The following is a 23,862-nucleotide window of genomic DNA, read 5'->3' as shown; positions in this document are numbered from 1 at the left end:
GATCTAACCTCGTATCTGTATTTCATCCTAAGTCACTTTAAGCCAGGTCTATGGCTTCCCCCTTTTCCCCTTGCAATGCCAAACAGCCTGAAGTGCTCTAGTATTTCTCTCCTGGGGCTCAGTTCCTCAGCTCCTTACTTCTTCCCAACCTGGACCTGCATTCTCCTTACTTAGAAATTGCCTTTTCAAAGAAGGGATCAACTGATGGGTGGAGGAGACAGATCTTCCTGGGATGTGGTGTCCCAGTAGACCGTTTGCAGCAGTTTCTATTCCATTCTTCCCTGCCTGGTGAGACAGGAGCCCCTCCAAGGTGTCCTGCCAGCTGCCCTGGGTCAGGGTATTGCAGAAGATAGAGGATAAGTGTGAGAAAGAGCTATAAGACTGCAAAGACAGACATAAAACTTAGCTCAGGGAAACTGTGGATGTCACATCCCTGGAAGTGTTCAAGGACAGGTTGGATAAGGCTTGGATCAGCCTGGTCTGGTGGAAGGTGCCCTTGCCCGTGGCAGAGGGGGGGAACTGGATCAGCTTTAAGTTCCCTTCCAACCCCAACCATGCCAGGATTCCATGATAAATGGCCCAGAGGAAGGTCATTCCCCTGGCCCAAGGTAGAGAAAAGGATCCAAAGCCAAGGCAGCAGAGGTGAGGGGAGCAAAAGATGTAATGGATGATTCTCAGAACAAAGTTCAATCCACCTATAGCCCAATGAGTCCCATCTGTGCAAACAGTGGCTGCTTGCTCAGCAAACACAGCTATCCCAGCCCCGCTGCCGCAGCCTTAGCCAGCATTTTTGGAGGAGGGGATGTTTTAACATCTGCAAAGATCTGGTATTTGGACCACTTACGAAACTGTTCCATATTGGGGTGTGGGATGTACCTTCACATGCAGCCACAGTGCACCCCATCCCCCTCAGCGAACCACAGTCACCAGCCTTCAGAGGTGCAAACAGGAGCGCCCTTGCCATTGGTAAAACATCCATGTCCAAACCCACAGCACATGAGGGACTCCATCCCCACCTTCTTCAGCTCCTTGGCTTTCTGTGGGATTCTGTTTGGTCCCTCTGGGACAAACGTGCTCTCAGACCCCATGGGAAGAGACAGAGCTCTTCAGGCCCAGCAGCAAGATGAGAAAGGACATCAGAGGTGACAGGGCGTGAGGAAGGAATGAAGGCAGCCAAGGAGATGGTGCAGGGCCAGAGTGTCTGTGCTCAAGTGCGCAGGAAGGAAATGAGCTGGTTGTTCTCTTCCTCATCATATCCACCTCAATCTTCTCTTCCCACCCCAGAACTCTACAAGGGGCACCCACTCAGTCTCCTGAGACCACAGTACGATGCTCTGAGGGCCCAGCCCCTATCATGTCTCTGATCAGTCACAGCTCTCCTCACACATAGACTCTGGACCCGAATTTGTCCCTCTGAACCTCCGACCCGCTGCTGCCAACAAGAAGTGGCAGCAGCACCCTCAGCCCAGCACGTAGTGCTGTTTGCACAGCCCTTGCTCAAACACAATGGCCAGAGCTGGCTCTGCAGCCCCTCCAGCAGTGCCACGACCTCCCTCTCTCCCACCCTGACTGGCTGCTGCAGTGGGATCACAATGGAGCTCTGTGCACCTCTGCCTCAGCTGCAGCACCTGCAGGAACTCTGGGCCAGTGTCCACGGGATCAAGGTTCACATTCCCTCTGGAACTCCCCTTGTCACTCCTGAACTAACCCACCCTGTCTCAGAGGGCACTGTCATCCCAATTAGGTTAATTATTGTGGGTTTATATGGTAATTAACCATAAAAACTGGCTCTGTGGGGACCAGGAACAGGACCCCAGGGAACGGCCCAGAGCTGTGTCAGGACAGGGTTAGGTTGGATCTCAGGAAAAGATTCTTCCCCCAGAGGGTGGTTGGGCACTGCCCAGGCTCCCCAGGGCAGTGGGCACAGCCCCAAGGCTGCCAGAGCTCCAGGAGGGTTTGGACAACACCCTCAGGCACATGGTGTGACTCTTGGGGATATTGTACAGTGGGGGTTGGCTGGTCTTGGAGAAGACAACAGTGACTCGGCCAGTATCCAAGCCCTGGATACCCTCTGTGTCAACACTGTCCTGAAGAAAAGAAGTGGTGGGAATGTGGTTTATCAACAGTGTCCTGAGCTGCAGGAGAACCAAGAAGGGAGCTCGGGAGCTCCAGCAGGAGCCTGACCTACATACAGCTGTTGCTCTGAGCAAACGCTCCCCATTGGCACCTTGAGCCATGAACTCTCCCAAAGCAGCACCATCACGTGCAAAAGCCACAAAACTAACTAAATAACTAAATAGATAAATAAATAAATTGATCCATCAGCAGATACTGGGTCTCCAAAGGAGCAGCTCTCCTTTTAAGAAAGCCTCAAGTCCAGAGTCCTCCAGGAGAAAGGAGAACTGGTAACCCTTACCTTTGTGTCCATTATGTGTGCAACAGAGTAGGTTATAAGGAACAGAGAGTCAACTTTTCATTCATAGTCAAACGTGTCACACACTTACTTGTGGAAGCTCCAGGAACCAGACCAAGAAGCTAGTGAGACCAGCACAACTCAGACCTCAATGTCTTCCTGTGGGCATTTGACTCCAGAATTCCTTCTGTCTTGGGGTGAAGAGGTTGGTGGTGAAGGAGCCAGGCCACAGCAGACCAACATGTGCTGGTGGAAAAATAGGTGGAAAGTGAGGCTTTCTGCAAACTTCATATCCTTTGAAGACTTCCAAGGCCTGAAAATTAATTTTCTTGCCCTGAAAATATTTGGACATGCCAGGATTCTTCCACTGCAACTGGGGACAGAAAATCCAGATCTCAGGAGCTTTTTTCCCTACAAAAAGTAACTGATCAGGAAGTACCCTGTTGTGCCTGTTCCCTGGGCAGCTACCTGCAATCTCCATGCTGCTTTGATGACCCCTGCAGGGACAAGTAGTAAAGGTCTTGAGTTTTTAATCCCTTCCTCACCTAGAAGAGCTGTGGTGTGGTCATGGACACTGCCTCAGACTCTTGCTGAGCTTGAAAGGAAGAGTCTGTTCACGGAGATGTTCAGGTGTCAGGAAAAGCTCGAGATGGGAGTAATGCTCTCCTGAGCCCTAAATCAACTTCTTATGAGTGTCTCAGTTTACCAAGACAGAAATGTTTGTTAAGGAGGGCGGGATATGAGAAAAACCATGCTCCTCAGAAGTAATTATAACTTGAAAATTAAGAGGCTCCAGTCGAAAAGGTGTAGAAAATAAAAGAATAGCTCTTTACCAAAAAAATATGCATATATATAGGTAGCACAATAATAACAAACAATAATCCTGTAACACAACTTCCACCGAAAACAATTAAGTATTTTTTACCTTTCAGCGCAGTGATAACGCAGTTGGGGCCGGGAGGCAGGGGCTGCAGTGCCTGACTCACGGTCACCAGCGGGTGCTGTTGGGCTCCGGATTGTGGAGGCTGCAGTTGCTCACCTCTGCTGCGGGAGGCAGCTGAACACAGACGGCCACCCGAGGGGAAGGTAGAAGGGGAAAGGGAGAAGGTGATTCCTCCTGTGGACTCATGCCGTCAAAGACTGGCTCTGGCTGGAACTCACCTTCCTCCTCAATGGCTGTATACTGCCACAGTGAGAAGGAGAAGGAAGAGGAGGAGGGGGAAGAGCAGTTTTGCCCCCCCAGAATTTCTCAGGTGGTACCGGTTACTCTGACGAAATGTGAGGCAGAACAGGTGGGCAGAACAGGACGTGAGGGAGACCAACCGGGGCCAAAAGAAGCTGGGTTACTCCATCTGTTCATACTTGAATGGGACTTTTAAAGCCCTCTTACTGGAGTGTGTCAGCAAGACAGTCACAGGAGATCCGGTTTCCAAGAGTGGCAGCATATCTGACAGCAGAGGAGTTTAAATGGGGAAAATGGCAATCACTGCTTTCTACTTGGTTTGGGGTCAAAGTAAAAATGCAGATGAGGAATCGATTTACCTGCCTTACAGAAAAGAGCAGCTTCCCATATGAATAAACCATGATAACAAAAGGGATTACAAGGCAAAAGAAAAGACGTAAGATGTAGGATGTGTTCCTCACCTGGAGGAAAAGCACTGTGCTTTAATGGTTTCCACTGCATTGTTGCACGTAACACCACGCCATCAGACATTCCTTCCTCTTCAACTGCACGGGTCAAACAAGGGTGAAGGAAGACAGGGTGAAAGCAAGTATTGTCTGGTGCATAAAGGCACAAAGTCCAGATTTTAGAGCTGAATCTTCCTGCTGGCTCCCCTCTCGCTGCACCGCTGAGCCTTGGCACAGAGACACTTCTTTAGAGCAGCAATCCCTGAGGGGCTGTTGCTCCCACCCATGGGGAAGCCCTTTTATCGCTGCCTAGGTATTTGCCACCCATGCACTGCTATTCTCTGGTTTTATGTTTAGGCACCAGGATGGTTCCCCCTCCCACCTGCACCTTAAGGTCAGAGGATCATCCCCCCACTTGAACTCGTCTGGGTCTGGGTTTCCACAGGCTGCCCACACGGACACCCCTGACATTTCCGTCCACAAAATGCATTTTTCTGTGAGTCAGCAGCCTGGGAGAGTCAGGGCAGATAGGGAGTGCATTAACTCTCTACATGTTATACAAAACTCCAAGAATTGGGCTTTTTTTCTTTCTAAATACTGAAAAATACCCAAAATTGCCCCGAGCTCTGCACCAGCACTTCTCAGAGCATTCCAGGAGACAGCGTGGAGGAGTGTTTCCTGCCCATTTATGCATCTTCCTTTGTGACCTACATCTGCCTTACACATCTGAGCCCAGAGCTGATGGTCCATCTCCTGCTGTCACCTTTGAGACTGTGATCTCCAGAGAGGGTAATTAATGGGACAGATCATGAAGTAGACAGAGCCTGTCAGCTGGCTCACACAGGTGGGACTGCAACTGCTGTAGCCAGTGGACAGCAAAATCCATTCAAATTTCTATAAAATATGACTGTGACAAGCCCTTAACCGTCTTTGTAAAGTCTCCCAGTGATGCTGAGAGAGAGTGTTACCCACCTGCCTGAGGTAGAGAAGTCAAGCAAGCCCATAGAATCTGTCATCTTTCTTGTAAAGACACCAAATAGCAGCAGGCTGGGTGCCTGTGCCCTGGGCTCGATGTCACAGGGTGCACAAGCACTGCTGGGAGCCCTCAGGAAAGTCATTGCCCTTGCAGTGCTGCCTGCCTGGGGCACACTCTGCCACCGCAGCAGACCCTGCACAGGCTGCTGGGCTCTTTGGGGAGCCTTCTGCTGCCAGAAGGGCAATTTCCAACCATTATGGATTTTACTTCAGAAATTGTTTTCCCATAACTGAAAATATTAAATTTTAATTGCTGGTTTTTGTGAGGGGATGAGGGGGAGGGCACTTTGTGTGGAAAAAGTGACGCTGAAGCATTGACCTTCTGAGAAGTGGAACAACAAAGATCACCAGAGACTCCATCAGCCTGAGAGATGACAAGGAAGAACTTTTAGTGCACTAGAGTTCATTGATGAATTTCAACGCTGCCGAACTGCCACAGCGGGCTCTGGGACAACTGTGTCCTGCACCAACACCTGTGGCACCCACAGATCACCTTCTCTGCATTTACCCTGCAAGATTTCTCTGGACTAAACAAACCCAGCTAACGGCCTCACAGGAAGCAGGTAATGGCTTTGAAATTCTCCCCACACCGGTGTGTGGCAGTGTGCTCTGCTCAGTGCTCTAGGGTGTGCTGTCTCACCTCTAGCCACCTCTCACCTCCAGCTTGCGAACACGGGGGTCAGCCCTCAGCTGAGCACAGGAGGTCTGACTTCCTCCTGCTTTCACAGGAGGCTGTTACGCGTCACTGTTTTGCAGCTACATGTTCCATTCAGGGTGTTCTTCATCCCTTGCTGCAGTTTCACACCAGTGCCTCTTACCATGCCTCTTCCATGAGTGTGGGGACCCCTGGCACACCACCTTGGGAAATACCATGGGCTCTGTGCTTATATGGGGGATAGGATGTAGCTGGTATGCACAGCTCAGTGGCTCAGCTGCTCCTCAGGGGAGTGATATGCATGCAGAGAGTGGCTTTTTCAGTGCAAGGTGACAACAGGCTGACAGGGAACAGCTACAGGGCAGCCACGGTAACCACAGTGCAGCCAAGAACCTGTGTGGCTGAAAGCCCAAGAGCACTAGGACAAGGGCTGTATGTTAGTTGCTCCATAAATTCCATCTAAAAATGACTGTATCCCAGTGGTTCAGCAATGCCATGTCAGTTCTGCCACTAGGGCAGGTGCTATGTTTTCCTCTGTGGTTGCCACATCTGTCTCCCAGTCTTGGACACCAAAAATGGTTCACTTACTTCATGCAATTAGACAGTTTCACTTCAATTTTCGTGTCAATGTTTAGAAGCCGCTGACTTATCAGGCAATGTATCTGTAAGAGATTGTAGGAATCTGAGTGTTTTTCATGCCAGCCTCTTTGTAAACACTGCCTTTATGAGCTGCAGACAAAATCTGATTTATCCTCCTTGCTGGTAGTGGATGCCCTGAAATATTTAACGGAGTACCAGAAGACAGTCTAAGTTTGCAGATTTGTGTTTTCTGCTCTAGCAGAATTTGGCTTCCTACCTTTGAAGGCGGAGATAAGACACATGTTCTCAGTTCCCCTTCTTTCTCTTGAGACCTGTTATCTGCTTGGGCTGGGGGTACCCACGCTGACCTGTTCCTCCCCTGGACCCTGCAGAGAGAAGAGTGGATTTGAGCCTGGGGGCAGCCTGCTCACAGCAGGCACCCACTGCCCAGCCTGCAGCTGTGTTCCCACTGCCCCTGGGAGTAAAGCCACCTGAGCCACCCCATGGCTGGAAGGGTTCAAATCCTGAGGAGGTTCTCAGGCCTGGCAAGACCCAGAGCAAACCTATGGGGTGGCTCCAGTATCAAAGTAAGGGTCTCGGAGGGCAAAAGGGGAATGTTGCCCAGCTCTGCTGTGGGCTGCCCTAAAGGCAGTGGCTCTCTGATAACTACAGCAGCAGCAAAGGTAAGGGACAACAAAAATTATCCTTCTGCTTTGCAGACTCTTGGCTGTTAGTGAGGCCTGGAGGGAAGGAGAGGCAGGCTTAACCACTCAATAGCTGCGAGAGGGTTGTCTGTGTGTTTTTGTTATCTGGCAGGGAGTGCCAGTGTAACTTTGATGGCTGAGGGTCTGACGGTGCTGATGAGCCACTGAACCTGTCCAGAGCTCAGCCTCATGCCTGCACTCTTCCCTTGCAGAGACGGCCCAGCATGAACAACAGCACTGAAAATAACGCACTGCAGGGTGGCATCGCACTACTTCAGCTGATTGTCTACATCCCAGTGCTCGCTTTGGGGATCCCACTGAACGCAATTGCCTTCTGGGTCTTCTGCTGCAAATTCAAGGGGTGGACTGAGACCAAGGTGTACATGATCAACCTCATCGTCGCCGATAGTCTCCTGCTCTGTTCCCTGCCTTTCTTAATGTATTTTACCAAGTACAACCATCCCATAGACCACCTGTGTACTGCCACAAGCAATATGTATTTTACAAATATGCCTATGAGCGTCTTTATCATAACCTTGATTGCAATTGATCGATACATTGCAATCAAGTTCCCTCTAAAAGCAAAGGTTTTTCGATCCCCACTGAAATCAGCTTCTATCTGTGGCTTTCTTTGGATAATGCTCATAATTTATTCCAATGTCCGTCCAAAACTTCAGAATAGATGGGAAAGATTCTGCTTTCGTAGGCGATATCTTGGTCCTAGCTATCTTTCTTTATTCGGTAATATCTTTGGATATTTTATTCCCTTAGGTATTGTGATTTTTTGCTCAGTACAAATCATCAGATGTCTCAAAAAGAACATGGCCACAAGCCCCCATGAGACAAAATTAATCCAGAAGGCAGTGCACATTGTTTCTGTGAATTTGTGTGTGTTCACTGTATGTTTCTCCCCTTTCTACATTACAATGATCATGCGGTTCATAGTGGATGTTACTGGAGCTTCTTCTCTGGTGTCAGCAGTTAACACCTCTGTTAAGATCTCTGCATGCTTAGCAAATGTTAACTGCTGTTTGGATGCATTTTGCTATTATTTTGCAGCCAAGGAATTTCCAGAATTTTCTTCTATGTTCTCCACCTGTATGAGGTCCAAAACAAAAGAAAGGCAAGAGTCACAGCCATCCACAGGTCAAGTCATGGCATGAACAAGGTGCAGTGCATGAGATGTTAAGTGTCACTCTGCTGCTGAAGTTCTGAGGCAGAGGGTATGGAACCACCTACAGTATGTGCAGTCATTGTAGGTATAGGCAAACCTGCAAAACAGAGCAACTCCCACCAAAGGGTCTGATATTAACTTGAATTTTGCCCTTCTGTCCTCAGTGACTTGACTTCAGCTCTGCTTATAGTCTTCTATCATTGTATGGCAGCTTCAGGCACCTCCTGGTGATTTTGGCTGGCTTCATGGTCCCTCACTTTCAGTGTCTTCTGAATAATAAACCTCTCAAAAATTTCCTCCACGGACTGCAAACCCATGTACTGCTCATTTAAACCTAGAGACCATTAACTTTCTAAGTGAAAATTAACAATTATTTCCCCTACAGAAGACTGTCATCTTTCTCTTCCTGCAAACAGCAGTCTGAAACCTTTGTCCAGACATTGTCCAAACAACATAGGAAATTACTATTCCCATAACAGAAATTATCACCCACCCAAAGTTAGATCTATCTGCTTTGTGTCAATACTTTGGCAGGTGGCCCAACAAGATGGAAGCTGCAGTGAGCAACTATGGCATAAAAATGAATGAAACTACTCAGGTCATTCAGCTGATAATTTATGTCACAATTTTCATCTTTGGTGTATTATTTAATGCTCTGGCATTACTGGTGTTTCCCTGCAAGCAGAAATAAAGGGCTGTGTGTGTATGTGACAAATTTAATTGTTGCACATTTTTTGGCCATCATTCTGCCTTTTAAAGTCACTATTCATTTATTACCATTATACACAGGAGTATTAGTAGTGCCAAATTATACTGGAGATTGTGAGAGAAGACTTAGTTACTGCAGTATAAGAGCTGCCTCACAAAAGGTTCTTTAACAGTGCAGCCCAAAAATGAGCAAGGAACTTTCTGTTTCTCTGAAGAGGTATGTTCTACCTTGGATAAAAATTTTTATCTTGCTTATATGTCAAGTTCATGATGGGTTTCTTAGGTCCTCCTTCAGTCTGAACAAAACTTCAGCTCCCTGAGTGCTCCCATAAATGTAACAGGAATGAGACAGTCTACAAGACAGTGGAATTGACATTTAGTATTTCAAATAAAGTCTTAGGTTAGGTGACCATGATCAGAGGAACACTTTTCATAACACTAATAATAATATAGGGAAATATAATTCTAAAAGAGTCTGTCCATACAGTCATAAACTACAGACATTTTCTTTGTACCATTATGAATTACTCTAGTCCCTTTCAGTAGACGGCCTGCCGAAGATGTGGAGATACACCTGCTTTCTCATGCAAAAACTCTGGTTCTTTTTCATCAGTTTCTTGACTGTAAGTTGTCAGAGAACTATGAAGGCAGCACGAAGGCAAATCCCCTCCCACTGGCTGTGACAGCTGGTGCTTCTCCCCACCCCTGTGCAAGATCAGAGGGACGCGACAGGTGCTACAGCTCTACAAGCTGTGAGCTTTGCAAGCACCAGCAATGCTGCTGCTGTGCTTCAGAACAACAAAGCTGAGAGGCAACACTGTTTGGTTTTGAATTAACCTCTGTTTAAGACATTTTTATGTATCAATGAGGAACAACGTGCTTTGCCGAGGCAGTGTAATGTCACAGCCAGACGGCCGGGGGAACCTGTCAGGTGACTCAGGTGACACCTCATGCATGACAGGATGATTCCATCAGGGCTAAACAGATGGCCAAGTCATCTTTAACACGTTTAAACTAGTGACTGATTAATATATTCCCCAGGCCACAACTGCCCTCTGCTGTTCAGAACCAGTGGAGGCCCTGTACCCTCTTCACCGCAGCCCTGAGCAGAGCTCTGGGGCTCCATCACATTGCCCTTGTCTGGCAGCACTGCAGACAGCAGCTTCATCCCGTGGGAGCAGTGGGACTGACTCTTGGAAGATTCCCAGCACTCATCCTGATGGATGTTGCAAAGGCCTTAGTTGGGACTAGACTCTGATGGGCAGGCTGCAAGTCTCTCACCAGCTGAAGACACCTCCAGGGAAGCTTTGCTCTTTCAGGCTGGCAGATGATGCTCAGCCTGTGACCTGGGGTGGCAAAGTCTTGCTGTTTGAGGAATATTGCAAATTTCATGTAGAATTGGAGAAATATCCAGACATCTGGCTGGTTGCCAGTGTTTACCTGGTTGCTCCAGAACAATCCCAATTGGATGTTAAGGCTCAGTGAAAGGCTTTCCAAAGGAATGTTTTCCTCTGGCCTAGGAAATTTAAGCCCTACATCACAGCTAAAGCCCTTCTGCAAGGAACAAAACAGGTCACACTCTGTGCATAAACGTAAGATAGTTCCTGGGGACAGGGAGGAGTCCAAAACCACAAGAATTCAAGGCAACAATACAATTAAATTCCTACATGACAACCTACCTTCACAAATTTCTTGGCCACTTGTACAATTCCTGGGGGAGGGAAGGGGGCAAACAAATTGGCAGAACACTTGCACAGGGCAATATACCTCTAGCTGGATGCAAAGTGATAAAAGTGTATTTTTAAAGTGAAGACCATCCTGGCTGCCACAAAAAGAGACAGACATGTACACATTCCCTACCTCTGCAGGCAGGCCAGACCACTCTGGGCTTCAGAAAATTGTTGGGTCTTTTGGAGCTGTGTCTACCGAAATTCAAAAGTTGTCATCCCAGGCTGACATTTCAGTAACATGGCAAGGTTACTTGCCAAAACTTCCACCCCTTAGGACTTTTTTTTATTGAAAACTTAGCTTTTTTTAATTTTATTTTTTTTTTAAGAAGTCTGCACCTGATTACATGATAGTTTCTGCCACTGTAACTTTAGTTCATTTGAGAGGTTTTCATCTGTTTGAGGTTTTTCACTTTCCTGCAAATTGCTTTCATGAAGCCTTTCATGTTATGTGGCTTTCCCCTACAGGCTATTTATAGGAATGCACCTGTGCTAAAGGGAAGGGACCTTTCCAGCATTTCAAATAAATCTCTAGTACTTGGTTTTAAGTGCAAAACTAGAAGGCTGTCAGTGTAAATGGCATGATTATACATAAATGAAGTGCAGTTTTTGTTTCCGAAGCCATGCAGGGCAGCCAGAACAAAGACAACCATATTGACTCAGACTAAGGAAGGATCAGTCACTGTTAAGCTCAAATACTACAACCTCTCTGTGTACAAAGCAGGATGAACTCCTATTCTTAGAGAAATAAGCCAGAGTGCCTTTCTCCCTTAGGAGCCAGCTTGGCTGGTGGCACACTGCAGTACCCCCACCTTGTTCCCCCTTCTGGAGCATCCAAGACCCTGAGACCAAGATAAATGGGTTATATTTTAAATACTAATCATATGTGGATAGAAAGGGAAGATAACCTATATGCATAGAAGCAACAAGCTACAGCTTAGCCCCATTACTGTCCTCTCCAGATGCCAGATACAAGGATGGCCAATTCTCTTCAAGGCAAGGACCACTTCTGCAATGGAATGAATAAGGAAGTTTTCTCAGTTGCCATTTCCAAAGGAGAATAGAGAATGCCATGCCTTCACTGAACTCTCTCTCTCAAAGGCTGGCTATCTTACCAAAATTAAAAGGGATTGGCCAAGACATTAGGAGAGATGGGAGCAAAAGGAAGCTCATAAAAATAAGTGTGCATGCAACCCACATGTGCAACATAATTACTGTTAATAATTATTTATGATACTGATGTGCACACAAATATACACACACATATTTTTTAATATGTGGGGAGAGAGAGCATCAAATAAAGGAAAAGTCAAGTTCCACCTTGATGCCTCTTGTCCAGCTCACAAACTACCCAAAGATGGCACTGTTGGGAAGCAGTTCCTCTACCAGCACTGACAGACACTCAGAACTGTGACTCTGAAGTAAATGTAGGGATCCCTACAAGCATTGTCCTAAACTTTTCTTTCCTGTCTATCTGATGAGCTCTCCCTGGGCACTTTCTGTTTCCCTGCAGCACTCACTGCATCTCCACGATAAGTCAGTTAATGGCTCAAGTTGGAACTTTGGTGCCCTGGGACCTGTCTGGACACTCTTATGGCAGCAGTGAGGTTTACAGCAGTTCTCATACCCTCAGAGATCTAGGATGATCCAAGATGAGACGACACAGGCTGAAGAGTCTGCATTGATAACTGCACCCTTCTGTGCTCTGATGGAGGAATTCATGCTATATATAGCCTGCAGGAACCACAAGGAAAACCAAGCCAATCCCTACACTGAGGAGGGGTGGATGAGGAAAAGTTAAAGGAAATAGAAAAAATGTCATGTCCACACAACTCATCCCCTTTTCAGAACAAGCCATTCAACAGAAATGAGTTTTTCAGAAAGTTGTAGCATCAAGAGCACATAAGCCCTGCAGATGAGGCAGCTCCTTCCCCTTTGTGCAGGGCTGTCTGTGGGAAGGTTTATGAATGACTGTGCAGGGCATAAGTGTGCAGTGCAGCTGCTGCTGCTTTCCTGCACTGGCATCCATCTGTGCCAGGCTGCAGGGACGGCTGCTGTCTTGTAGTGATGATCCAGTCAACAGTGCTCAGGTAATGCATAGAAGAATGAAAATGCAAAGAGAATAATTTTCATTTTATGTTTTGTTACCTAATGCAATGCAAAGGCTGAGAAGAAAATGTTTTTCTATGGAAAAGAAAAATCTAGATACGTTATTTATCAATGCTTATGTTATGTGGTGTAGATGGGCAAGCATTACATGACACTGATCTGATCACTGCCTGGGTCAGGAAAAAAGAACAGCGTGCAATAACCACACAGTGGCACTGGAATGGTAAGACTAAGCAGATAAATATCTTGTTTCACTGCTACCACAGAAGATTGAGTGCTCAAGAGGCCTGCTAGGAGCCATGGGGTCTTCTGCACAGGTGCTGGGTTTATATCCTCACTGCTCCTAACCATTAGTTCCTTTTACTGGTTGATTGTGAAATTAGCAGGCGGTTTCATTCGAAGCCTTGGTTTTGTGCACACTTACCATTTCCCTTGGTAGTGCCACAGCTCAGTAAGCAAGGCATCTCCATCAAACAAAAGTATTTCTCTGTTTTAAGAGATTGACACAGCAGCTTCACATTTTTCTCTTTCCCGGGGGCTCCTCAAGCGATACAATCTGTATGTGACCCATGGAAACAACTCCTAAGAATTGCATGCAGCTTAGTGGATGGCAATTGCTGCTGGTGCTTCCCCAGCACCAGCCCAGCTCTGCTGAGCAAGCACAAACCCTCCCGACTGGCCAGCTGGCAAAGGTGGGTGTGCTGCTGAACCTCGTGGAGCAGACTGCACATGAGTGCAGGGTCTATTCTTACACAGTTTCACTAAAGCTGAACCTGCAGCTTGACTGGCAGCTTCTTCCTGCAAATACGCAAGAAAAAATTGTAGCCTTTTGGCACTCCCATGACCAGAATTGCTTCTGGACACACACAGACTTATTCTGTCCCTGCCCAGAGGAGGAATGGACTGGCCAGGAAGCACATGTCCTCACTGGCACCTGGCTGGCACTGGCCTTGTCTAACTGGCCTTTTTGGCTCTGCAAGACCAAGTTGAACTATGGAAAATTAGATAATTTGAGCTCAGCTGTAGACTGTGGGTATGGCACCCTGCATGCTTGGTGTTCTGATGGTAACTTTCTGAGTCAGAAAAAAATGAAGATATGCTGTACTTAAAAATATTGCTCCCATGGTTTTGCTCACTCAACCATATTAGTGTGAGACTGGCTGCTCACTAGACTGTCCAGTTCCCTTCCTCTTAGCATTCAGCCCTGACACACCTTTGTAAGGTTTCTCAAATGCAGTCAGAAACAAATCTACCCTCATAGCTGGCCAACTCCAAGAAAAACTACATTTTTTTTGCTCTGTCCTGGGTTGTCTTTAGAGGTCTCTGCCTTATCTTGAAGAGGCTGAGGGTACCTGGTCCCTATAAAATACAGCAGTTCCCAGGTTTTCTCATTTCCAGTTTTGCAGTCTTCTGAATTCAAAAAACTGGCTACATGAGAAAAACACAACTCCTTAGCCATCCAAAGTTCTCAGCTGTGCAACTGAGATAGCTTGCTGAACACCAGGCTTTGAGTACTTATGAAGATGAGAAAGAGTACTGAGCAACTCAAAGAGCACTTGTGTGAAGCAAAAGGCCTCCAGACAAAGAAAATGCTGTATTGCAGCTCAAGCACAAACAAAAATTTTTAAGTCACCAATGAAAATTAAGCTTGTTCTTTACCTGTTCTTTAGGCAGAAAGATGTATTCCACTACATATGACGTAGGTGACAACATCATGAGCTCTTTGTGTAGTTTTCCTTTCCAGAATTTTTCTGCTGCTCAGCTGGAGTTAGATCAAGTCCTCAGTATCTCTCTTCTGACCAGCATCTCCCTTCTGACCATCTCCCTTCTGAAGAGAAGGAGGTCAATCCCTTTTGGGGTGACAAGCTGTGGTAGCCTGTTCAGTAACAAGACAACTTGTTAGCTTAACTCACTTTGGCCATACAGTTTTTAAAAGCTTTAAAAACACAAAAATATCAGAAACCAGTCACAGCACAACATGGAAGACACCTTAGACTCAGATCAGGGCTGATAAGCTTCCTGTTTTCCCACTTTGTCCTTCCAAAGAGTGCTGGATAAAGGCAGTTTGTCACTCACCTCCTAGCTTTCTACTGAGCAATGTTTTTTCCGGAGTCCTTTTGCTCTGGATGATTAAGTCATGTTACCTAAGACAACATTTAATAGCTGTCTGAGAGAACAAGTCACACAGTCATTCATTGAGGCACAGCACCACACTGGACTCTACCTTTGAATTTTGATTCATTTGCACTTGAACATCCTAATCCTGGATTTGAGACCTGACTTATTCTATCTGGCGATTAAATACAAGCAAACACATGATTTGGACATTTGTGAAAGCTGGACTGCAAAACTGCTTTGATATATTTTCCACTTAAAAAGAACAGCAGAATTTATGCTAATGTAATGCAAATGAATGTGGTTTTGCACAGTATGAACATTTCCTCTGAAACAGGTTTTGATTCCTTGAAAACGGCAAGTCCTGTTTGGTGGTGCCTGATGTAGCAAGAGCAGCATTTAGGACACCTAGAGGATAAAAGATGGAGAAAGCTCATCAACCTTTATAATGTTTATGGCAAAAATGAATAAGGATTTTTGGTTGGTTGGTTGTATTTTTAAGTTTTTTGCTCAGACACTTCCTTTTAGTTACTCGGTTTGATTCTGGTTCCACCAACCACTGTTTGTTTGCTATCTGGAACACAACACTGGGAAATGGACAAGGTTGTTAAGGTTGCTGTCTCTAGGCAGCACACACAATAAACATCCAGCTCATTTTAATGGTTAATTAAAGAAAACACCCTCAAATAAACAAAGCCCTTCTCCTTCCCATTGAAAACCTCAGAGGCGTGCAGCCACCTGGGTCCCTGAAATACAGCATTTATCAAGCAGCAGTGCTGGCTGATGAAGGCACAAAGGACTCACTGAAATAATTCCTGCTGAGCATATTCATGTATAGCATCTGAGAATCTACAAAAGCCACCACCAAAGACAGGGAGAAACAAGTCCCAATTTCTCAGCCAGTAATTTATCTGCAAACCTGGGACTAAGTCATTCATACGTTGCCCTCATTAAACATGCTCTAGATAAAAGTTGTCCTAATTTAAGCCAAAAAGACCAACCTGCAAAAAGATGACTTATGTGCACACCAACAAACTGCATACTCACCTACAAGCAACGAGGCCATACGTATCACAAGCAAATTGCCAACTTAGCAACTGTGGTTGATGTGTGCAGAAACGCTGATTTTTTTGTCTAGCGCTGATGCATCAAGTGTTACTAAGTGGGAAGTTCATAGAGCCACAAGGGATGAACCTACTGCTGGGAGTGAAGGCAGCACAGAGTATTAAAATTCATTTTTAAGCTAAGTCTGGATTATGCCTGTGGTGAGAGGACTAAAGAAGCAACCCCATTTCAGCTGCAACATGACATGTTCAAAAGTCACACAGAGTTGCAGAGTATTTGTTTTCTGCTAATATTTAGTTGTACTCTTAGATTTCTTTGTGAGTCTAGACCCATTTCAGTGTATTGCTGAGACTTGTAGCTAGGCCACAGCTCTGAGAAGACAGAAGTTTAAAAGCCCTTGAAACCTCCCAGTTCCAGAATGCGTTTCTCAAATGCTATGAATCATATTGTCTTCAATTCCTTTGCCACGCAATTTTCTTAGGAGGTTTACCCAAAATTTGTGATTCGAAAAAAAAAAGATAAAAAAGCAGAACCCCAACAATTTTCTTCCTGTCTCATCTAAAACTGAAAGTTTTTTTCTTCTCCAAGTCCTGTGGTACAAATGCTGCTGCTACTTTTTCTGCAGAAGGACAAAATTACTTCCAAACCTGGGCTGCAATTTGAAAAATGTCACTTAGAGCTGGTTTTTTTTTTTCTCCTGTATTTTTCTGCAGAGGGTTGCAGTGTGGAAGGCAAAAGGGCAGTCCACAAGTCAGAAGAGAGGCTGTCAGCACTAGCAAATGAGTTTCACACTTTAGCCAGAGAATTTGCGCTCATTCATGTGAAGTGTCCACATGACACACACAGATGAGCCCTTGCTTAAGGTTTTATTCTTCTGCTGGTTTTGTTGCTTGGAGATAAAATTACAATGTATGAGACTATCACACTGTCATCAAACAGGTATCAGGTTTTTCTCAGTACATTACTTCATTTTATATAACACCAAACATCCACATTTCCAAAAGGTGTACATTGCACACTCCTCCCAGAGCAGGGGAAGAGCTTCAGGAAAAAGTTATTGATAGGAAAGCCTTGAAAACTCATTTAAAGAAAAACGTGTTTTGGTTACCAAGTGACTGACATAGAAGGCACTACTTTAGTGCTCCATATACCTCACTTTTCTCACAGATAAACATTTGTTTGCCAACTTGCATTAATGACTCACACACCTGAACTGTCTAAAACTGGCATTTGCCCTTTAAATAGTTAAACAGCTGCATGTGTGTAAGTAGCTGTATCTTTCAGAAGCCTCTGAATGCTAAACTACTGATCTCCAGTATGCAAATGGAGCAGAAACTGGGGCAAGAAACACTATTTTTATTACAAGTTCTCCTACAAATTTCCACCCTGCCATCTCCTCTCCAGGTCAAGGAATAACTGGAAATTTGGAGGTAGCTGCCACAACCTCATAAAAGCTCTCAGCTGAGTCACACCAGGTAAAGACCAGGCCAAAACCCCTGACTTCAGAGACAAACTGCTCCCCACCCTAATTTGACTAGTGGCTGGAAACAGCTGACGATTCAAATCTTTATGCTTTTCCCACCTTCTCTTGTCTGTATAAATAAGCACAGAGTGCTTTTTAAAACAGGAAAAAAAAAAAAAAAAAGAGAAGAAAAGAAGGATGTGGTTGGTTATGCCACTTAGAAGAATACATGTAAGGCATGGTCTGTAAGTGAACGCTCTCGTGCTCTATAGAACAACCTGAACTGAAGAAATGCTGCTCTGCTTCCTGGGGTTCAGGTAGAGTAATTCATATTTTAACTATTAACTTTTATTTTTCCAATAATTTAATAGCAGTGTTGATTGTAGATGCTATTTTTAAGCTAGTTTGGTGATTATTACTTACAAAGTCAAACAATAAGATCAAACATCTAGTCTTGCTTCACTAAGCGAAGAAAGATTTCTACTTTAGTAATGAGTATAAATCTATTCTGTTGCAATCAAAATATTTAGAAAAAAATGGCAAGAAATTATCCAGCTACAGATGAAATATATGGCAGGTGTGGGATCTGCTGCTCATCATTGCACTGAGACATTTTATTCTTTTCTAGTACATCCAACAAGAGAATAACTTATATCTAACATGAATAATATTCTAGAAAATAGATGTAAACAAGGGATGTTTTTGCTAATGAAGCTTTCATGGGTAAGAATACTCTTCATCTGCCATTCCAAATCTGTGCTCCCATACAGATTTGTGTGAATCCCAACTAGAGCAGATAAACTTGGATCCAAGCTACAAAGAGGAAACCATTAATGGATTCCGCTGTGCTGTAAAAAACCCAGTGAAGCTACTACTGTAAAACCTTGCTGTTCATTTCCTATGCCAGCACACCTTTCCTGCTCACTAAACCCCAAGCTCCTGCTATGGGTAAACCAAATTAACTTTTAACTAGTTCATAGGAAGTGGAAAATCCTCAGTAGGAGAAACTGAGAACAAATGGTGCAGCGATGACGCAGAGGCTGAACCAGCTAAGACACACTGTCTCAAGTACTGTTAATTACAGGTTCTTATGTTATCTTTTGGCTTTTAGAAGTTGACTAAAACAATTCTAAAGCCACAGCAGATTCCTTCAGAAAACTCGTGGAGGACAGGGAAATTTTCCCTGGAAGACTGAAAAAGAGCAAACATGGTACCTGTTTCTTAAGAAGGTGGAAAGGGTGGAGTTGGGAAATGGTGGATCACTAAACCCGGCTTTAATATTTGAAAAAACGTTGGAATCACCCACCACAGAATCTGTTTGCAAGCACACAGAAGTGGTAAGTAAAAATCTGCACAGATTAATCTGAGAATGACTGAAATAGAAGTAATTTGACTTCCTCTGTGACAAACTGGCAGCACTGGGGGATGGGGTGTAGGAGGGGGAAGCAGGCTTCACACACTATCTCTAAAGAAATTCTCATAGGCAGACGAAGGAAACATGATCTGTATGAAACCTCTATATGATTAGTGAGTACCCACTGAGATACTAATCAGTGTCTACCATACAGGAAAGATGTCTCTGGCACAGTTCAGTATCTTTCAGGATGAGTATCAGTATTTTTATTAATAATTTGGATAACACGGTGAGGATGATGCTTATTAAATGACTGCAAGGTTATTTGTCAATGGAAATGAAACTCCAAATAACTTTGAGCAAAAATATTACTTGGTCTGGTCTGATTGCAAACAGTTCCTTTGGATTACTCAAGATATGAAATTTGAATTTGAGAGGGCAAAATAATAAAAAACATTATGGTTTTGACAATCAGACACTCTATTATTGAAATTACCAATTTAAAGGCTGGCTAACATTTTCTTTAAATCAATCATTTTCTGGAGTAACGCTATACGTACTTTGGTACTAATGAATTCAAAAAGAAAAGCACACAGTGAGCTGGAAATTTGATAAAAGTAGAACCAAATGTCAGACTTGAAGAGACATCATGCACAATTTTCTGATATATTTCTTTTGTGGAAGTGACAAAACTTGTTAATCCAGCACTTTATGTACTGTTTAATGTAATCTGATTTTCCCCAGCTAGATGTATGCCTCTTGATCACAGGGCACCCATGCTCACACAACACCACAATTTTCCCATGTCCCCTTACCTGTCCTGCCCTCCAGTGACAGCAGCACCTGCCTACAATAATCCCTGTACACATGGCACCAGTGCAGCTCCATGGTTACTGTAATTTTTCTCACCTGTCATGCACCACCAAACACGTGATTTTCTAAGTGACTACCACGCATTTCTGGCTCAAAGGGACTGATTCCGCCTCATCTTGATGACCAAACGGATGTTTTCTTTTTGTTCTCATTTCTGACAGATCAATCCACTGATAACATCCAGATTTCCTTTTGCTGTTTCCTAAATTCAACAGAGCTGTGACAGCCCAGCTCACGTGGCTCAGTCCAGTTCTCTGCAGGTGGCTGTTGTATCCAGCCCCTGACCAACAGCACCTCCTTGCAGGTCACCCTCACTCCACAATGGGCTCACTGGGGGAAACACAGCCAAGGAATAGCCTTGGTGAATTTGTGCATCCCCTTAGGAACCTCCATCCACTCTGTTTGTAGTCCTCATCAGCTTTCATGTAACCATTTCACCACCTGCTTAACAGCCCTTGTTCTAACCCCTCTTTTTTCAAGTGCTATTTAGTTGTTTCTAGTACTTTGCTGCAATGCAAGTGCCTAAAATCTTCAGCCTTTTCCTTATGTGAAAAAGCAGATACTTCATCAGAGAAGATAATGGTCTGGTAAGAACTGTCAGAGACTTATTTAGCAGTTTTCTTTAAAAATCTGTGTGAAGCTTAGACTCGACAGTTATAGAATTGCTTTAATCACATTTGACACTCTTTCCTTCAACAGATGGACTAGATTAATCCCTTTCCAGCTACACTGATAACTTACATACTTTATAACAGTTACTGAGTTGAACTTTCAGCATTATCTGCCTATTCTTTCTGTAGTCTGAGCTGGAAACAAACTGTTTCACTAATACGAGCATGTTAAGCCCTGAGTGCATTCTGTGTTCAGACACAGTAATTTCCATTGTCACTCACTGGTTCCCCCAGGTCATCCCACCTCTGACCTCCAGCACAAAATCAGGATTCCTATGAAAAGTAGTGGTATTAGACTTGGCAAAATACAAGGCTATCTCCTCATTTAATGTTTAGCAGAACTACTTATTCCCCATCTCTCTATCTCTCTGTTTTGTCATTTATTTTTTTTTTTAGCCATGTGGACAAAAAAATCTTTCACTAATTGGTTTTTGGTTTCTCTAGCAAAGTTCAGCTCCATTTGGCATTGCTTAAGAGCTACCTGTCACTTTTTGTCCTCCAAAGCAGAGATTCTCCTCCTGATCAAATTATTCTTAAAACATCTTCACTTACTCCTAAAATTTTTTTTAACAACTTGATTGGCTGAGCTGGACTGGGAACTTTAACTATCAATTTTGTTCACCTTTATTAGGATTTTTTGTGATTTTGATTTAGAGAGGTTATAAAAAACCACTTTTAAGGCTTAGTTTGTTAAAGCATTTGTATATTTTTAAGAACAGCAATAACACTTAATTCCACACAAATTATACTTTATTAAGAGCTGTAGTATGAAGATGTCATGCCTTGCATTTGCTAATCTTTGCTGGATTATCCTAGATGATCAGTTAAAATCTGAAGTACTTGCAAACCCCAAATTGAAACAGTGCTGAAAGTTAAACACAAGTGAGAAAACACTCTTACTCATTTTACACCTAGATAAAAGATCTGACCTTTAAAAATACTGCATTGGATATAAGCAGTATATGAAATTAAAATATCTTGTAAATGTGGGTGTAGTAAAAGCAATCAGCAGAAACTACTGATGTAGGGAATCACTGATATAAGAGTAAAATCCCAGCTATCAGATTGACATGCCTTAATATAGAAACATAATTTAATTAATCTCTGTGTAGCAACAGAACCAAACGTAAGTGTTAGGGAAGTTCCAACAAATGTACAAGTTACTAGAGAGAGATAGTACTCTAGAGTTTTTGAAAATGTATGTTTGAATGGGTCAGTCTCTTCAATATCTCAATGGGATTATATTACAGGGTGTGGTAGTGAGTGGACATTGACTACTTGCCATCGAGAATCAGACTCCTTTATAAGAGATCAAGCCACTCAAAATGGAAATAGAAAGCTCTGCGCTTGAAATGAGGTTTCGCTTTCCACAATAGCCAAAGGCTGACCAAGAGTGTAGCTCAAAACCAAAAAAGCCCAGAACTGTGTTTGAAAGTATCTTGATCTGGATTGTCAAGGCATTACCAGGAGCCTGACACATTTCCAACCTGCTCTCTCTGTCATTTTAGGGGAGAAATGACCAACAGCAGCAGGGAATGTGATTTTACAGCCGTCGACAGCTTGGCAAAGACTCTGCAGCTGGGGATTTCCATCCCCACCTTCATTCTTGGGCTGGTTCTCAATGCCCTGGCCCTCTCTGTGTTCTGCTGCTTTTGGAAGAAACAGACCAAAACCTCAGTTTACATGATCAATCTCGCACTTGCGGATGTCCTGCTGCTTCTGTCGCTCCCACTGAAGTTGTACTACTCTGTCACAGAAGCACCTGGGCTCCTGTGCTCGTTCATACAGGCTCTTTACTTCGTCAACACGTATGTCAGCATCTTCATCATTGTCTGCATCACTGTTGACAGATACATCTGCATAAGGCATCCCTTTGAAGGTCGAGCTAACCAATCCCCCACATGGGCTGTCTTGATTTGCTGTGTTGTCTGGGCAGTGGCTTGGATTTGCAGCAGCCCAATGTATGTGTTTCACAGGAAAGATCCTTTCACGTGCTTTCACAACATGTCAGAAAAGGCGTGGAGTGTCCCACTCATTGTTTCTGTGGAAATATTTGGATTTTTGATCCCACTTGCAGTGATGGTTTTCTGCTCTGCTCAAAACATCTGGATTCTTCTGAATCACAAAAGCCAAGCCAAAAAGAAGGTAGAAGGCAGTGGCTCCCTGCGAGTAATTATCGCCAACCTTGTGGTGTTTTTGGTGTGCTTCACACCCGTTCACCTGGCGATCTGCCTCCAGTGCCTGGTGAGACAGCACGTGATAGTGGACTGCAGCCTGAAACAAACCATCAGCCTCTTCATTCAAGTATCTATGATATTTGCCAACCTGAACTGCTGCCTGGATGCCATCTTCTACTATTTTGCTGCAAAAGAATTTCGTGAGAAAACACACCTGAAAAAAGTTATTGAGGCATGTCGTGTCTTTAAGCCTTGTGCCACGTGATGGGACTGCCAGCAGTGGAAGAACCTTTTCCTTGGCTCCCCCTTGCCTCACAGGACACCGACAGCTTTATCCCTGACACTGCAGGAGGGTCACCATGGTCATGGCAGGGAGGGTGCCAGAGGGAGAAGGACAATGTTTTTCCAGTGAATGTGAACCCGTGCCATATTTTCCTTCCTTTTAAAGATGAAGAAGAAAACTACTGGAAAAAGGAACCAGCATTAGCAAAGTGACAGAGTGACACCAAAAGAAGCATTAGCCTTGACAGTATCTATTAAATGTGAAAGGCTTGCCAGAGGAAAACTACCCAGATCTTGGGAATAGCACTTAAAATCAGGTTTGTCATAGCTGCACCAGTTTTCCTTTTGCCAATGTGATCAGAAAGTTGTTGTCAGAGGCAAATACCGAAACAAGAATTCAAAACCTTCTTTCTAATTTAGAAGGTATCTGGCAGTTAAAAGGCAGTATCCAGCCAAAAGTCTGACTCTGCTCTTTCCTTCTGTACAGCCTACAGAAGGCCACTGTTGGAGCTCAGTCCTTTGGACAGCTTGGCCACCCTGGGATAACAGTGAATCCTCCCCCTGTAAGCATTATACACTGGTCAGGGCTGCTACGTGGGGCAGCAGCCCCTACTCTTCCATGGAGGACATGCTACCCAGTGTGGAACCCCCATGGACTACATTTGGTACCAGCAATTCCTGAGCAACAAACATTTATGATTACCTTTCCTGAGGAATCATCACAGTTTTCCCTTGCAATTTTAAAACTGGTTTTGCATGTGAAAAACCAAAAGGACCCCTTCAAATATGGCATTTAGTGAAAGACTGAATGTGATTAACTGTGTTTCTACATCACTGTATTTCTATCAAAGACATAACATAACAGGTATATGAAATTCTTCTGCCTGTTTGCTCATTCTTTCTTGGGGAAGGGGAATTAAGAAAGCAAGCCCTGCTTCACAGAAAATTAGGGAGTGACTGATATTCTCCTCGCTTCCAGCTGGAAGACTGGACCAGCTCTATCCAGCTCATTCCCTAGAGAAGTCCTTCTAGCCTATCCTGTACACTTCCCGAAACACTTCTGGGCATGCCTCCACCCTTCTCAGTCAGCACTTCTGGATTGTCACCACCACAGTGTCATTTGCAAGTTT

General features: G+C 44.4%; 2 protein-coding genes across 2 annotated transcripts; both read left to right on the top strand.

Moving 5' to 3' along the window:
- Positions 1–5,157: 5,157 nt before the first annotated feature.
- Positions 5,158–9,013, top strand: LOC135419789 (G-protein coupled receptor 35-like). The gene is made up of 2 exons (XM_064666612.1): positions 5,158–5,640; positions 7,228–9,013. Exon 2 carries the CDS (start codon positions 7,240–7,242, stop codon positions 8,176–8,178), a length of 939 nt encoding a protein of 312 aa, XP_064522682.1. The 5' UTR covers positions 5,158–5,640; positions 7,228–7,239; the 3' UTR covers positions 8,179–9,013.
- A 12,194-nt stretch (positions 9,014–21,207) lies between these two features.
- LOC135419790 (G-protein coupled receptor 55-like) lies at positions 21,208–23,579 on the top strand. The gene has a single exon (XM_064666613.1). It carries the CDS (start codon positions 21,789–21,791, stop codon positions 22,713–22,715), a length of 927 nt encoding a protein of 308 aa, XP_064522683.1. The 5' UTR covers positions 21,208–21,788; the 3' UTR covers positions 22,716–23,579.
- Positions 23,580–23,862: the final 283 nt, after the last annotated feature.

This window comes from Pseudopipra pipra, chromosome 10 (assembly GCF_036250125.1).
Source record: "Pseudopipra pipra isolate bDixPip1 chromosome 10, bDixPip1.hap1, whole genome shotgun sequence".
Taxonomy (NCBI): domain Eukaryota; kingdom Metazoa; phylum Chordata; class Aves; order Passeriformes; family Pipridae; genus Pseudopipra; species Pseudopipra pipra.
Note: the sequence above shows the minus strand (reverse complement) of the source record. Positions and strands in the feature narration are given on the sequence as shown.

What these genes read in the sequence shown, in the direction of transcription:
- LOC135419789 (XM_064666612.1), top strand. Translation starts at nt 7,240, where the DNA reads ATGAACAACAGCACTGAAAATAACGCACTGCAGGGTGGCATCGCACTA.
- LOC135419790 (XM_064666613.1), top strand. Translation starts at nt 21,789, where the DNA reads ATGACCAACAGCAGCAGGGAATGTGATTTTACAGCCGTCGACAGCTTG.